The 17,187-nt window shown below is 38.2% G+C and overlaps 1 protein-coding gene across 1 annotated transcript in view; it reads left to right on the forward strand.

Annotated features, from left to right (window-relative positions):
- Positions 1 to 242: 242 nt before the first annotated feature.
- TCF4 (transcription factor 4) overlaps positions 243 to 17,187 on the forward strand; it is a 412,360-nt gene continuing 395,415 nt past the window's right edge. The window contains exons 1-3 of the mRNA XM_055298211.2: positions 243 to 456; positions 4,565 to 4,654; position 7,236. Of these exons, the coding sequence (XP_055154186.2) occupies positions 262 to 456; positions 4,565 to 4,654; position 7,236 (286 nt within the window). The 5' untranslated portion in view covers positions 243 to 261. The remainder of the gene's footprint in view (positions 457 to 4,564; positions 4,655 to 7,235; positions 7,237 to 17,187) is intronic.

The following is a 17,187-nucleotide window of genomic DNA, read 5'->3' on the forward strand; positions in this document are numbered from 1 at the left end:
CTCCCATTTCAGGATGCTATCTCAGCTCTTAGAGTGCTTAATATGCTCAATATGTACATTAATTCTCTTGGCAAGAATCTTTCTCTTATCTTGTTTGTTTACAACAATGCCAACAGCATGCTGGGTTACACTGTAGACTCTTCCAGCTTTGCCATGGTAACACTTGTGCGGCATTCCTTTTCGAACAGTGCTCATTCTCTTGATGTCTACAGTATCACCTTTCTTGTAGATTGGTGCTTATGCGGCCAAAGGAACAACCCCATGTTTTCTAAAAGGCTGGAGAAAATACCACAGGTGCCTCTCCTCTTTCCCTTCATCTTCATCATTTTGACAAATTACTCAAAGATGGAGGTTGCAATTGAAAGCCAGGCATCATTTTTTAAAACTTCTCAGGATATTGCAACATGCGCCGGGGTTGAGAACTGCTACTCTAGCTTCTCCAGGAGGCCCTTGGAGGTAGGAACCAGCATTTGGGCTACTTTAGCATCTTAGTAGAAACTGAAACCAAAAATGATCTTCCATGGCCACCATGGCCAAACATAACAGTAGTTTCTAGCTCTCCAACCTCCCTCCCTGACATCTCCACAGCACTTGGCCTGCCCTCTTGAGATTCTTTTCTTTTCTTTTTTTCTTTTTTTTTGAGACAGGGTCTCGCTCTGTCTCCCAGGCTGGAGTGCAATGGCGCGATCTTGGCTCACTGCAGCCTCTGCCTCCCGGGTTCTAGCGATTCTCATGCCTCAGCCTCCCAAATAGCTGAGATTATAGGCATGCACCACCACGCCCAGCTAATTTCTGTATTTTTAGTAGAGACAGGGTTTTGCCATGTTGGTTGGGCTGGCCTCGATTTCCTGACTTCAAGTGATCTGTCCACCTCGGCCTCCCAAAGTGCTGGGATTACAGGCCTGAGCAACCACGCATGGCCCTGCCCTCTTGAGATTCTTGCTGAGACTGTACAAGGCATTGGCTCTTGTCTAATCTTTTGCACTGCTCCTCTGTCTCCTTTCCCATCAACATTCTAAAGTTGGTTGCTTCTCAATATTCATAATCCATGGTTCCTCTTTCTTTCCAAGAACTCTGCCAGCATGTACATTTATAAAACCACATCTCCAGCCCTAACCACTCTCATGTGTTTTTTCTCTAATACACCTCCATTTGGATGTCATGCTGGCATCTCAAATTCAATATATCTAAAAAGGAACTCATAATTTCTGCATGAAACAGCACCCCCTTACGACTTCCTTTATCAATCTAGCTGCCATTTTCAGGATCATTTTTGGTTCTTCCTTCAACAGTCTATTTCCAATGTTCAGTTGGACTTTTCTGTGCAATATCACTTCTACGTAATTAACATCTTTCAAGTTCAGATCCTAACAATTTCCTGTCTAGATTATTGAATCAGCCTCTTGCTCAATATCCCTCACTTTGTTACTCCCTACCACAAGGTCATCAATACACCATTGTCAGTTTAATACAGGATACAATTGCAATCATGTGACTCACAACTTATTGCTCAAAACCCACCACCAAAGTACAAAGCCCCTGGCATCCAGTGCCCTTCAGTATGGCCCAAACTATCTTTCTGACCATGCTTGCACGTATTCCTCCACACTAGATGGGACGTTTTTTCTTTATGAAATGGAAAGAACATAAACTTTGAATCAGATAGATTTGGTTTTAAATTCCAATCTGCTAATTCTAACTTGGATAAGTTTCTAAAACAACATGAGCCTCAGTTTCCACAACTAAAAAAAAATATGTAAAATATTATGTATTAGTAAATGAAAAAAGGTGAATAAAACAGAGACATTAATAGCTAATAGAACTGTTTTGTATAAATTCTAGTGTTTTTTTTTTGAGATGGAGTCTCACTCTGTTGCCCCAGGCTGGAGTGCAGTGGCACAATCTTGGCTCACTGCAACCTCCACCTCCTGGGCTCAAGCCATTCTCCTGCCTCAGCCTCCCATGTAGCTGGAATTACAGGTGTGAGCCACTGCGCCAGCCTAAATTATAGTATTATGTTTTTTGTTAGATCCTAAACTTTCCTGCTGCACCTAGACTTTGTTGTTGTTGTTATCGTTTGGTGCCTTTTTTGTTTTGGTTTGGTTTTTAGCCTTTGTATACAGCTGTTTCTTCTGGCTATGCTCTATATCAAGCGTTGACAAACTATAGCCCACAGACTTACTTTGGGCTTAACCCAGACATACCTATTCATTTAAGTATTGTCATTAAGTATGCTACAACAGCAAAGGTGAATAATTGTGACAGAGACCATATGGCCTGCAATGCTTAAAAAGTTTGCTATCTGGCCCTTTACAGAAAAAGTTTGCCCACCCCTGCTCTAGCCTCTCTTTCTTTACTCACTCTATAGTATCTCCCCAGGTACGCTGGGTTTAAAATATGTCCACAAATCCTCCAACAAAACTAACTTCAAAAGGTGGAGCCCCCATCCCCTTGAATATAGGCTGGAATTCGTGACTTCCTTGCAACAAATAGGACATGGCAGAGGTGTCAGTGTGTGACTTCTTAAACTAGGTCATAAAGGGCACTGTGGCTTCCACTTTGCTCTTTTTAGATCACTAATTCTGGAAGAAGCCAACCCCCATATCATAAAGACACTCAAGCAGACTGTGGCAAGTCCCACATGGAGAGGAGCTGATCCTGCCAACAGCCAGCACCAACTTGCCAGGCATGTGGGAGCCACCTTAGAAGCTGATACTGCAGGCTTGGTCAATCCTTTAGAGGAACTTGCTGACTTGCAGGCCCAGTCCGCATCTTGGCTCAAACCTCAGAACAGACCTTAAGCCAGAACTATCTGGCTAAGCCACATTCCAAATACCTGACCCACAGAAACTGTGAGGATAATAAATACTTACTGTTGTTTTAAGCCACTAAGCTTCAGGTTAATTTCTTATACAGCAATTGATAACTAATACATAAGAAAACCTTCATTTACCACCCACTGACCAAAGACTCAAATATACAACCACAGCCTGGACCTCCCTATGACCTCATACCTTCATATATAACTACCTATTCCACGTCTGTTCCTAGAGATCTCAAAGGCATCTAAAACCCAACATGGTGTGAGACTGGTCTCTTTCCCTCAGACAGGATATTCCTCCAATATTTCCTATCCCAGTTAATGGCATAATGAGCTTAATCCATAAACTACAACTCTGGCCATCTGCGATACTTCTTTGTCCTTCACACTCTATATTCAATCCATTACTATTTCAGCCAAATTAACTAATATGTAGTTTTTAAATCAGGATGTTACCCTCCAGCAGTACTATAGAGATGCTCTTTCATTGTCTCTGGCATCTGCTGATCATGAGAAGTCTTCTGTAAGAGCATCATTCTTTGAAGGTAATCTGTCTTTCTTTCTGATAGCCTTTGATGTTTTCTGAATAACCTTGAGCCTAAACCTGGGTTTGCTTTTATTCATCCTACCTAAGACTTGGTGTGATCTTTAAAATCTGAAGACATATAGCTCTTCAACTCTCAAAAAACTCCGTCGTCTCCCTGAATATTGCCTTTTGATTCTTGTCTCTATTCCCTCTATAACAGTTAGGGTCCAGTCAGACATGCCAATTATTTTAATAGAAAAAAATTAACCTAAAGAACTGTTGGCCGGGCGCAGTGGTTCACGCCTGTAATCCCAGCACTTTGGGAGGCCAAGGCGGGCGAATCACGAGGTCAGGAGATGGAGACCGTCCTGGCTAACATGGTGAAATGCCGTCTCTACTAAAAATACAAAAAATTAGCAGGGCGTGGTTGCAGGCGCCTGTAGTCCCAGCTACTTGGGAGGCTGAGGCAGAAGAATGGCCTGAACTCGAGAGGCGGAGCTTGCAGTGAGCCGAGATTGTGCCACTGCACTCCAGCCTGGGCCACAGAGCGAGACTCTGTCTCAAAAAAAAAAAAAAAAAAAAAAAACTGTTAATCAGGTAAAGGGCAAAAAGAGGACATTGAGGCATAGAAGGAACTGCAGAAGGATGCTACCCCACTAGAGTTACGGGAATAAAAGGATGAGGTTAGAATTACTAACATTTAGAAACTTGGAGGAAGGGCCCTGCAGAATTGAAATTAATACCTTTGAGCAGAGTCTACTGGCCTGTTTGTACTAGTGTTTCTGAGGGATGCAATGAGGTTGGTTATGCAAGTTTTGGAACAACTGCAAATCGAAATAACTGCTGCTACCAGAATGAATTCCACTACCAAGACAGGCACTAAACATCATTCCTAAGGCACTCATCTACTCTCAGAACTCAATAGACTGAATCTTCAACTTGCAACAATGGCTTTGTTTTTGACACGTGTCAATTACCCTTTTGCTTTCCAGCTCAGCTATATATTTTAAGCATGTCTATGTATTTGCAGCAGATAGAAGTGATTCCCTTCACCAGCTTAGTCATTTGTCAGGAGTTTCTGTCCACTTCTCTTCATCTCCATAGTGCATTACCCTAACCCAAAACATTATCATTTCTTCCAGACTACTAGTACCATCTTCTAACTTGTCTACCTGCCTTCATTCTAACATGTCCACCATCTTTTCTCCACCCTGCAGCGAATGTTTTCTAAACACCAATCTAAGAACATTATCTCTTGGACGGGCATGGTGGCTCACGCCTGTAATCCCAGCACTTTGGGAGGCCAAGTTAGGTGGATCACCTGAGGTCAGGTGTTCGAGACAGCCTGGCCAACATGATGAAATCCTGTCTCTACTAAAAATACAAAAATTAGCTGGGTATGGTGGCATGTGACTGTAGTCCCAACTACTCAAGAGGCTGAGGCAGGAGAATCGCTTGAACCCAGGAGGCAGAGGTTGTAGTGAGTCGAGATCATGCCACTGCACTGCAACCTGGGTGACAGAGTGAGATTCTATTTCAAAAAAAAAAAGTATATTATTTCCATTGCTCTTACGATAAACATGTTGCATATGTCCAACAAAGCCTTGTATGTATTGACCCAGTGCCATCTTGCATTGTGCTCCTTCTTTTCTGTGTTTTCTGGCCACTCTGGCCTCCTTTACTATTTTCAAATAGGACAAAACCTTTGCATGTGCTGATGCTCCTGTCTGCATCAGTCCTCTTCCCAACTCTGCCCATTTAATCATCACTCATCCTACAGAAAACAAGTCAAATTCCTCCAAGAAGACTTCCTTGCCCTCTAACTAGGTCAGCACTCTGTTTATATCGTTTCATAGTCTTGGATAGATTTCTTTTACACAATGTGTCATGGATTATTTGGTAAAGCCTCCTCTTTGGGGTTATAAACTCCAAAAGAAAAGAGGCATAGCATCCTATGCTCCTAGCAAGAGTTTCTGCCACACAATAAACATTTAATAGCTCTTTATAGAATGAATAAATGAGCCATATTGAATGTTGACTGAATTTCAACAAGCTTTGCAGAAATCAGCCTATAATGATTATCCCTTTCAGTGGACTTCTGACACTTGTAATTCATCTGACATATTTCCTTTCTTTTCTGCCATAGGCTTGGTAGTCTCAGTTAGCATATTACTGATTAAGGTCAGGGGCCTTTATGTTATTTTTGAATTCCCAGTGTCTAGCACAGTGCCATTGAAATAGTATGCAATCAGCACATTTTTATTATTCATGATAATGATTAAGAACTTAGTGCCATTATAGTTAATGCAGTAAAATTTTGTGAATTCAGTAATGCCCCTAAGTAGTGTACAACTTTGAAAGCATGCTCTTCTCAAATGATTGTTATAATTATCTAACATTATTATTCTATATAAAATTTCAGAGATGTTAGTTCATTATTTTCACCCCTTTATATTTTAAATTAATGATATAGTAATTTTTAAAAAACAAACCTTTGCTTGACTTTAGCTGAAGACACAAATGTCTTCAGATGGTGCTCAAAATGGTTTAAATTACACAGATGAGGTAAACATACAGTGAAATCTTAGAAAGGCCCCACAGAATTCCCTACAAATGATACATGAGCCAAGGACATGACATTCATCTTGGAGGATCTTTCTCCCTTTGAATAAGTTTGATAAAATGCCTTTTTTTTCCACGTTGACCTTAACCACTTAGAAATCATTTGTTTTACAAAAGCCCCGTGGTCCAAGATTATGGCAACCAGAATAGTGACTTCTGTCTTACATTTCAATTGTACATGGTTCATGACTTTAGTTTAAGAGAGTGATTTTACATAAAAGTTTTTAGATAGATTTCACTCCTGTGCCTTTTTTGGTCTCTTCTGTACTTCTACGAAGAACAGCTTTGCAGTTTCTACGCTGGCTTCAAGCACAATACCATAGCTCCACAACCTTGTCCAACTGTTAGAATCATCCAGTTTTATAGCAGCTGCACACAGACGTTCACTCACCCCGGTTCTGAGTTTCAGCAATCTTCTTATCTTTGCCATTTTTATGAAATAAGTTTGTTGTATTTTAGCACCCAAGCACCATAGTATCTTATACCTTACTTTCAGGAAGAGGCTCTCAAACATCTTCTGGTATTATGTTTATGATTCTTTGCCACCAGGTTTTTAGGCTTGTTGCAGCATAATTTACACTGCAGACCTCCCTAAATGTAGTTAACTTTCATTCATCATCACCATCCAGATATTTTAATTTGGTGTATCCAGGAGGCATAATAGCCAATGCTTTGCCAGAGAGCTATAAATATTGGTATGAATTTTACATTTCCACTTGACAGTAAGAGTGTCTCAATTGATAGTGATCTTAGGACTTCTTGTCAGCATACCAAATATATCAACAGGCCTTGTCATAAATTTTCCAGACATTTGTAGAATCATGAAAGTTTTTTTCACATTGAAATGAGAAAATATCATACCAACAAAATATTATTTTTTATAAGATTGTTATGTAAAATATAATAAGATTGTGAATTTTATGTTGCATACAATGTTTATTACATGGGAACTTTGTGCATTTATGAAATTATTTACTACTTATTTATAAATGTATAAAGAAATATTTAGTAACAATTGTGTTCTCAATTCTTTTGAAGTCTGTCGACTTATGTCTGTTTTTCTAGAGGATTATTCCTTGTTTCTGTCCAGTCTGGCATTTTACTACATATGCACTCTTTTCATAGAACTAGTGATGTCCATTTGTCAGCCTCAAATGCATACAAATTGCTATCTTAAACCAGATGAGTGTTTTTGCAAAACAAAGACATACAAAATAATGGTTCTTTTGTAGAAATTGATCGAAATATTTTAAAGCTTGTTTCAAGGGTGTGAAATTTTGGTTAATTCTGGCCAGAAAAATATTTTTCACATCAACCTAGGGCATGATCACACTTATTTTGTATAACATCATGCCTACAGAATGTGTTTTCCAATGACCATCACTAATGGACATTATCTGGTATTTTAATTTTTTTCCAAGGCTTTTCTGTGTATAATGAAAGAGAGGAGGCCTATTAAACACAACATTTAAAAATAAATTAACTCTATATTAGTGAAAAAAAGATTATTAAAAAGAATAAGTGGTACATCAATTAAAAAACTTTTTTAAAAGTTTTTAAAAAAGAATTAAATTCTGTCAAATTCAGCCTGAAATTTGAACACAGAAATAAGAACAGCAGGATTTTCATTGGAAGATGCATCATTGTGTTGTTAGTGGCCAAACCAGATGCCAGGAAAGCAGTGCCTCTCTCAAATTCCCTTATGCACACATGAGAGTTCAGCCTTCTTTCTTAATGTCATCCAGTTCCTAAAGAAGTTTTGCTAGTGTTCCTTCTGAATATATGGGGCAAGAGAGGAAGTCAAGGTCACTATCACCACCAAGTCTTGAAGCCAGGTAGTTGTCAGCCTTGAAAGGATCCTCATTAAAAACTGTTGGCTAATGTCCTCTATGAAGCTGTTCTTTGTTTGTTTTTTAGACAGTCTCGCTCTGTCACCCAGGCTGGAGTGCAGTGGCATGATCTTGGCTCACTGCAAGCTCCGCCTCCCGGGTTCACGCCATTCTCCTGCCTCAGCCTCCGGAGTAGCTGGGACTACAGGTGCCCGCCACCACGCCCTGCTAATTTTTTGTATTTTTAGTAGAGACAGGGTTTCACTGTGTTGGCCAGGATGGTCTTGATTTCCTGACCTCGTGATCCGCCCGCCTCGGTCTCCCAAAGTGCTGGGATTACAGGCGTGAGCCACTGCACGAGGCCTTGTTTTGTTTTTTGAGATGGAGTCTCATTCTGTCACCCAGGCTGGAATGCAGTGGCACGATCTCGGCTCACTGCAACTGCCACCTCCTGGGTTCAAGCAATTATCCTGCCTCAGCCTTCCGAGTAGCTGGGATTACAGGCACCCGCCACCATGCCCAGCAATTTTTTGTATTTTCAGTAAAGACGGGGGTTTCACCATGTTGGGCAGGCTGGTCTCGAACTACTGACCTCAAGGGATCCACCCGCCTTGGCCTCCCAAAGTGCTGAGATTACAGGTGTGAGCCACTGCGCTCAGCCTATGAAGCCTTTCTTGACTCTTCCGAATACATGTGGCTACTCTCTTCCTGCATTGCCATTGTACCCTGTGGAAACCATTATTGGAACATCTATGAGACTTTTTTTCATGTATGTATATATTTGTCTGTTTCCTCTACTGCACCATAAAGCCTGCATTCCCAGGAATTCTATGGCTTTTCTCTCTATCACTCCACACAATATCTAGCACTCAGTCAATGCTCAATATGTTTGTTGACAAAAACATTCTTCTGGACGCGTTCATAGAATGAACACACAGCCTTCAGCAGCAGTACACTCTGCAAATAACTGTGAAAAGGGAGCCATTGGATTTACCAAACTAGAACCACTCATTTTGAGCAAAAAATCTCTGACTCAGTATGAGCCAGGGCTGCAAAAGTTGAACAGCAACATTTACCATTCACCCAGCACCTCAAGCCTTCACACTGTAATCACATCGATTAGCTGAACGTTGGCACCAAAGAAAGGGTCAGTATATTTTTTGTTCAAACTGTTGTCCATATACAGAAGCTGGTGCCTGATTATTTCAGTGTTTAGTGATTTTAATTTTCTGTGAAATTTGCCTACACAATTTGTGCTTCTCCCAGTTTATGTGCTCTGTACAGTCAAATATGATACAGTCAGAAAGCACATCCCTTTATCATTTTCCTCTTACAAAAAAGAAAATTGGAAAAATTATATTATTTGCCTTTAAGTGGAAAGACATTTCATTTTCCAGATGGATGCTGGTACTTCAGGAAATATTAGAGATATCTTGTTGAAGTTTTTAGAAGTGATCCTGTTATTGTGCATTTTACACTCCTGGTCAAGCTGTCATCACTACCGAAGCATTTCCATGACTACCTACATGTGCCCATTTCTTTGAGAAAGAAGAAACAGAGTGATGCTAACTTTCCTGAAGTTTCATACACATTTGAATTTTTATATGTCAAGTCTCAGATTGTCAAAAATTGAAGCGTGGAAGTTTGCTCCTGGAACACCAATCATATGTAAAATTCCACCTGTGATGTCCTCAACTTTTTAACAGCCCTAACTATTTCACCAACCTCTAGGAACTTTTTTTCAACAGGATATAGTATTCACAGACAAGAAATGAAGGCGAGATTGTTTCTAGATCAATTTAGCTGGGGAATATGGAAAATATGATCTAATAAAGGAAACCTCCAGGTAAATTCAAGATAGTGAATGATATGGGAATTGGAAAACTGATTGCTACAGATTCTTCCTTTAAGTAGAGGTTGTGATAAAATACATTTTGATTTCTATTTCTAATGAAAATGTGAAACAGACATCTATTTTTCCATCCCAACTGGGCTTCCTCCAAATATGCTGCCTTCTCCCTAATGAGTTGGAATAGTGTGCACCATAAAATAGTACAACACATCCTGAAATGCTGACATTTCATTTTTAATTGAAATCAAATAGAAATAGTTCCACTGGGAAACAAGAAAGTAAAGCAGGCTTTTGATAGAAATTAATAGGAAAGGGACGGAAATACTATTCTCTGTCATAAAGTAGTCCACTATGGAAGGCTGCCAGTCCACTTGCCTGAATCTGAGTTTATCTCCAGGATTACATTCATTGGAAAGAACACATCTTATGAAGGTGGAACGAGAAATCGTATTTGGATGGATATATCAAAGGAAAGAAATAAAAAATACTTCCTGTCTTCTATTTTTTAAAAATCATAGGAATGTAGAGGTCAAGGAAAACTGTTGAATTTTACTGCAAAAACAATGATAAAAGAGCTCATATCATCAACAAAAATATTTACAAAAATATATCAGAAAATACATTCTTTGGGAGATAAACTTACATTGCTGGGACTAAAATTCTCTCATAGGTGGAACTTTCTTTTAAAAACCGTTTTATAGCAATACTTATAACAGTGGTACTTTTAGGAGTTGTAGCTTGGCTGGGCACAGTGGCTTACCCTTGGAATCCCAGCACTTTGGGAGGCCGAGGCAGGTGGACCACAAGGTCAGGAGATTGAGACCATCCTGGCCAATATGGTGAAACCCCGTCTCTACTAAACATACAAAAATTAGCTGGGCATGGTGGTGTGCACCTGTAGTCCCAGCTACTCAGGAGGCTGAGGCTGGAGAATCACTTGAACCTGGGAGGCAGAGGTTGCAATGAGCCGAGATCAGGCCACTGCACTCCAGCCTGGGCGACAAAGCAAGATCCTGTCTCAAAAAAAAAAAAAAAAGTTGTAGCTTGAGCAGCAACAATAACATTAATAAAGATTAACATTTGTATAATTGTATATGGATTATGAAATATTTGTATGAGATTTTTAATAATTGATACTCCAAACTATTATGAAAATTCCTCAACTTTCAAAAAACAAATATTTATTGTCTAAAATACCAGACTTTGAATATAAAAAGCCATGATTTTTATGAAAATATTTATCTCTATGGTCATAATTTCTAGGAACAATCTGTAGTACTTTGTACCAAAAAAAAGTCAGCTATTTTTATAGGAGTCATTCCAAGACATTATTGAGTGAGGACTGGTACTAGGATGAGGAAGGGTCAGGCGTTTGACACCGAAGAGTTTGTGGCATGTTGCAGAGAGGTCTTAAAAAGATAAATGCCAAAATGTTATGATTAATACCTACTATACCTGACATAGGGACAAAGTGCTTTTTAGATGGCTATCTCAAGGAGTTGGGTAGTAAATGAAAGGAAGGATGTAAGAACATAGCTAGAGGGAGAGCTGCCTGGAGAAAGAGTTGGTTGGTTTGTTTTCAGAATGTAGAAACTTGCACAGGTTGACAAGTGGAGTCAAAGAAGAGAAGGAAAGTTTGAGCTTCAGGAGAAAAAAGGGATAAGCGATGGATACATATGGCTATTCTTCTTCTTCTTTTTTTTTTTTTTTTTAATCTGGGTCTTTCCACAACTTCTCCCTGGTGACCTTGACTGATTTCTTGGGCTAGCTCAGACATAAGAATTCATGTTTATTAAAACTGATCAAAATAATATGTGATATGTTTTAAGGACTGAAGCCCAGATGTTCCCACTCTTCCAGAACACTTGAACATGCACTGACTTCCTGAGGGCCACCAGGCATTTAGGGGGATACCCAGTGAGAGGAAGGCAGCCTTGTGTTCCTTATAATGAGACCCTTCTCTGAAATGATTAAATAATCTACCTTGCAGTAAAAACTGCTGATTCTTCGTGGAGGTCTCTTCAAATACAATGATCTGTGAAAATTCTGCCTACAGAATTTTAAGAAAAACCAAGAGTACCAATTAACTAAAAAAATTATGTAAAATTAATGATGAAAACAATGACCATTAACAAAACACAAAAATAAAAACCCCTTTATTCCTCACTCTATCTAATACTAAAACTTCACAAAATTAATGTCTAACTTACCTGATGAAAGCAATTTAATAAATCCTTTGGATAATTCTAATAAAAATAAGAAATGTATTATCTCATTCTCAAATTTGCCACAATTAAAGAGAAACTCTCTTTTGAATTGGGAGGTTTCTCTCTAAAGAATTTTCCTCTTCTAGTAAAGGATATTGCAATATGCTCTGAATAGATGTTTAAAATCTCTCTCATAAGTTCTGGAAGTCTCTCTCATTGAAACAGTCCCAGCTTGACAGCCCTGCAATAACCATTAAATATTAAAATAACATTAAAAAGCAACTGCTCAGCTCATGGATCTAGCTGCAAAACTCCGATTCACACTAATGAGACTCACATAGCTAAATCCCCATGTGCTGTACTGAAAATTTATGCCCAAGGATCCAAGGATCAGGCGCCGTAAAGAAAATGATGGATTCACTTTCAAAAAAAAAAATCGATCCACTACCAAACAAATTATCATTATTCATGGAATTTCAGTCACATAATTATTCTAAAAACCAGATTGTGTAAGATTAAACAGCATCCAATTTTGCATTCACATAGTATTCATTTGTGATGTAATAAAATTCATACTTCTATTGCAAGATGATTTGAGTGTTGTAAAAACATATATAAAGTTTAAAAAATGTGTCTTATTTACAAACATATCCTAAAGCCAAAATCTAATTCTAGATACATTTTCTGTTTATTATTTCTAAAGACACTACGATCATAATGCTTAAGCCTTAAGAACTATTTTTGTTGTTCTTGATGTATGTTAAATATAAAAGGGAAAAAGAAAGTATAAATAACTAATAGTGTTAATATTTAAAGTTGTGTGGTGATCTAAACTTCTCAAAGAATTTCTTTAAGGAAATTGTAGAAATTTTGACATAGTGACCACACATTATTATAATCATCCATGTTAACTATCCAAGAAGAAGTTACACACTATTAAAAAACAGAAGACAGTGTATTTAATGGAAAGTATTTCAGACCAAAATTTAACTTACTCAAATTCCAAACTAAGACAAGTCACTTAAATTTCCAAATTCACAAATTTTATTAACTATAAAATGAGTGAGATGGACTTGGGAATCTCTTGTCTGCCAGTCTATGGTTTTCTTTTGTAACAACTAATTTGGTTAGCATTGTGTCTGGTTAGATTTTCCCATTTCCCCCACTCCCACCATCTCCACAACACACACACACACACACACACACACACACACACACACACACACACACACAGTGGAGAAAGAAGTTTTTAAATCTGATAGAGAATTCTCGTACAAATGCATGTATAATATTCTATGAAATTCCTATTTGTCAATCAAAAGTATTTGCTGGAACTGAAAGAGGCCTAGAGAATGAGAAAGAGAGGTAACACTGTTGTGTGGAAGGAGCACCTGGATGGAAAATCTGGAGACCCACTTTCATCAGCAACCAACTTTATGACTTTGGGCGGATCACTTGCTTTCTCTAAATTGCAATTTCATTCAAAGCAGGAATTAGATAAGATAGTCACTAAGTTCATGTCCAACTCTGAAAATGGATGCCTACAACTAAAATATCACTATTATGATAAACTAAACAAAGCAGTTACTTTTTTTTTTTTTTTTTTTTAGATTGAGTCTCGCTCTGTTGCCAGGCTGGAGTGCAGTGATGTGATCTCGGCTCACTGCAACCTCTGTCTCTTGGTTCAAGCGATTCTCCTGCGTCAGCCTCCTGAGTAGCTGGGACCACGGGTATGCACCACCACGCCCAGCTAATTTTTTGTATTTTAGTAGAGATGGGGTTTCACCATGTTGGCCAGGATGGTCCCTGACCTCGTGATCTGCCCGCCTTGGCCTCCCAAAGTGCTGGGATTACAGGCATGGTCCACCGCTCCCGGCCACAGTTACTCTTAAGTCTACATAAAAGAAAAGAAGAGGGTGTGTGTGTGAGTGTGTGTGTGTAATCTTGAAGGATGAGGGCTAAGGATAAAGTGAATGTAGACCATTTTGGACATTCAATAATAGTATACATATGTGTGTGTATATATATATACACATATGTATGTATATATATATATATATATATATACACATATGTATATATATATATATCAGGCAGTACCCCATATACCAGGCAGTACCCCATAAGTTTAAAGAAGGTATCTTTTTTATTACTTAAAAAGAAAAAGATATGTTAAATATTTTCTAATCTTTTTGAGCATTTACTATGCATTAGGCCTGAATCTAATAGCACTGCAGATACTATTTAATTTATTCCTTACTATGAACCCTAAAAGGAGTTGCTATAATTATCCCCATTTTCTGGATGAAAAAATGAAGGCCTGGAGACCTGTGTCCCACAGCTAGTGTAACTATATGAAGAAATGTAAGACAGAGCCTGGGTTATGTTCCATAAAGAGTCGTAACCTTTTAGAATCAACATTATAGATAACTAAGCTCTGATTTATTTATATTTAAAAGGATTTCTGGTATTACTACCAGATCACAATAGCTGATTGTGCATACTGTTGGCCCATTCTATCAACAATAATATTTTTCTTTCAACCACTACAAAAGTGGTATTATAATTTTCTAAGGAAAATCACATTGTCTGGTACATAAATGTTTGTTGCGAAAAGGAAAGAGAACCCCTGTTCCCAATCAAGATGGAAGAGCATGGACTGGATTTACCCAGCCACCTGCAAGAACCAAAAAAAAAAAAAAAAAAACTGGACAAAATATATGAGATCACAGTTTCACTTTGCTGGGCAATGGACAACAAAGAATGCTGAGCATTAAAAGATAAGAAACAAGCAAGGTGAGTCCTATGATTGCCCAGCCTAATAGCTTAAGAGAGTTTCAGATCTGCAGTGCAGGAAGATAAAACCTAAGCAGAACTCAGTAGGCTCTCTGAGTTGAGACAGAGTTGAAAGTCGGGAAGACCAAAGCCACCTGAGTTCGTAGAACAGAGAATCAGACCAAAAGGTATTTAGCAAAGTACTGAGGAACACATGTAATGAAACAACCTATGGTCCAGGAATGAACCATTTGAAAGGATTAGAAGGAACACCACTCAGTACTCTCACAAGACCAGGAATAGTGTCTATAACCACCAGTCAGTCTAAAGAAACCTCATAATTTCGAGGATGATGGGCAGAGTATTCATAAGGGTCTTGCATTGTTAGTCGGAAATATTAGCTCTCAATTAGGCACAGATTTGGTCCCACTTAACACATTTTAAAAGTTAGGTCCTTGTATTAGAGCATTTCACACTGCTATAAAAAACTGCCCAAGACTGGCTGACTTATAAAGGAAAGAGGTTTAATTGACTCACAGTTCAGCATGGCTGGGGAGGCCTCAGGAACCTTACAATCATGGTGGAAGGTGAAGGGGAAGCAAAGCACCTTCTTCACAAGGTGGCAGGAAGAAGAATGAATGCAGGAAGAACTACCAAACATTTATAAAATGATTAGATCTCATGAGAACTCACTCACTGTCAGGAGAACAGCACCAGTACGTGGTCTCTCCCTTGGCACGTGGGGATTATGGGGATTATAATTCAAGGTGAGATTTGGGTGGGGACACAAAGCCTAACCATATGAATCCTCCAGGATCAAACTGTTTCCAAATGATGTAACCACACCCCAGGGAAGGAAAAAAGCTTAAGAAGGTCTATAGGTATACAAAAACATCCAGCACCCAGCTAAGTAAAATTCAAGATGCCTGAAATGGAAACAAACATGATTGGGTATGTCAAAAAGGAAGAAAATATAACAAGTAATTAGGAATGAAAAAAATTAAGTAATTGAAACTGATTCAGAAGTGACAGAGATGATAGAATTATAATACAAGGACATTAAAGCACTTTTTAAAACTATATCACATTTCTTCTAAAAGTTAGGCAAAGACATAGAAGGGATATGTATATATTTTCAAAGAACCAAATCAAACTTCTAGAGCTGAAAACAACAATGTCTGAAATTAGTGGTAGATTAGACATTGTAAAAGAAAAGATTTATGAACTTGAATATACTGCAATAGAAACTATCCAAAATAGAGCATAAAAAGACAGAATAAAAGCCACAAATTACCAGTATCAGGAATAAGAGAATGACAGCACTACATATTCCATAAATATTAAAAGGAAAATATGCTAATATGATTAGCAATTTTATGCCAACAATTTTGGCAAGTTAGAGGAAATGGGTTAGGATTTCTCAAAAGTTACAAATGACCAATACTTCCTAAGAAGAAATAGATAAGATGATCTGAACATCCCTGTATATATTTAAAGAAAGAGAATTTGTACTTTAAAACCTTCTTAATCTCACCACCAAAACAAACAAACAAACAAACATAAAACAACCCAAAACAAAACCCAAAACCACAGGACCACAGGTCCAGATAGATTTGCTAGTGAATTCTACTAAACGTTTAAATGATATAGGAAGGAATAACCTTAATCTCATTCTATGAATCCAGCACTGCTCTGATACCAAAGCCAGACAAAGACATTACAAGATAAAAAAGAACAAACTAAGCCCAAAGTTAGCAGAAGGAAGAAAACCTTAAAGATTAGACCAGAAATAAACACAATAAAGAATAGAGGTCAGGCAAAGCAACTCACACCTGTAAACCCAGCACTTTGGGAAGTTGAGGCAGGAGGATAGCCTGAGCCCACGAGTCTGAGACCAGCCTGGGCAACATGGCAAGACTCTGTCTCTACAAAAAAAAAAAAATTAATTAGCCAGGCATGGTGTCATGTGCCTGTGGTCCCAGTTAGTTATGAGGCTGAGGTGGGAAGATCACTTCAGCCTAGGAGGTCAAGGCTGCAATGAGCTGTGCTCCTGCCACTGCACTCTATCCTGGGTCGTAGAGAGAGACCCTGTCTCAAAAAAACAAACAAAAAAAAAAAAAAAAGAAAAATTGTAGAAAAATACCAATGAAATTGAGTTGATGTTTTAAAAAGATAAAATTGACAAACCCTTAGATAGACTAACAAAAAAGAGAGAAAACTCAAATAAAGTCAGAAATTAAAGAGGAAACATTACAACTGATACAAAGAGATAAGAAGAATCATAAAAGACAATTATGAACAAGTATATATCAACAAATTGGATAATCTTTAAGAAATGGATAGATTCTTAGAAATGTAGGGATCACACACTAAGACCAAATGAGATTTATCCTTGGCATGCAAGGATGGCTCAACATATGCAATTAATGTGATAGATCGCACTAAGAATGATGAATTTTAAAATCACATCATCATTTCAATAGATGCAGAAAAAGTATTTGATGAAATTCGAAACTTTTGTAATATAATGAATACTATAACTAAATAATTATACG

The sequence above is a fragment of the Symphalangus syndactylus genome, chromosome 1 (genome assembly GCF_028878055.3).
Source record: "Symphalangus syndactylus isolate Jambi chromosome 1, NHGRI_mSymSyn1-v2.1_pri, whole genome shotgun sequence".
NCBI classification, from domain to species: Eukaryota; Metazoa; Chordata; class Mammalia; order Primates; family Hylobatidae; genus Symphalangus; species Symphalangus syndactylus.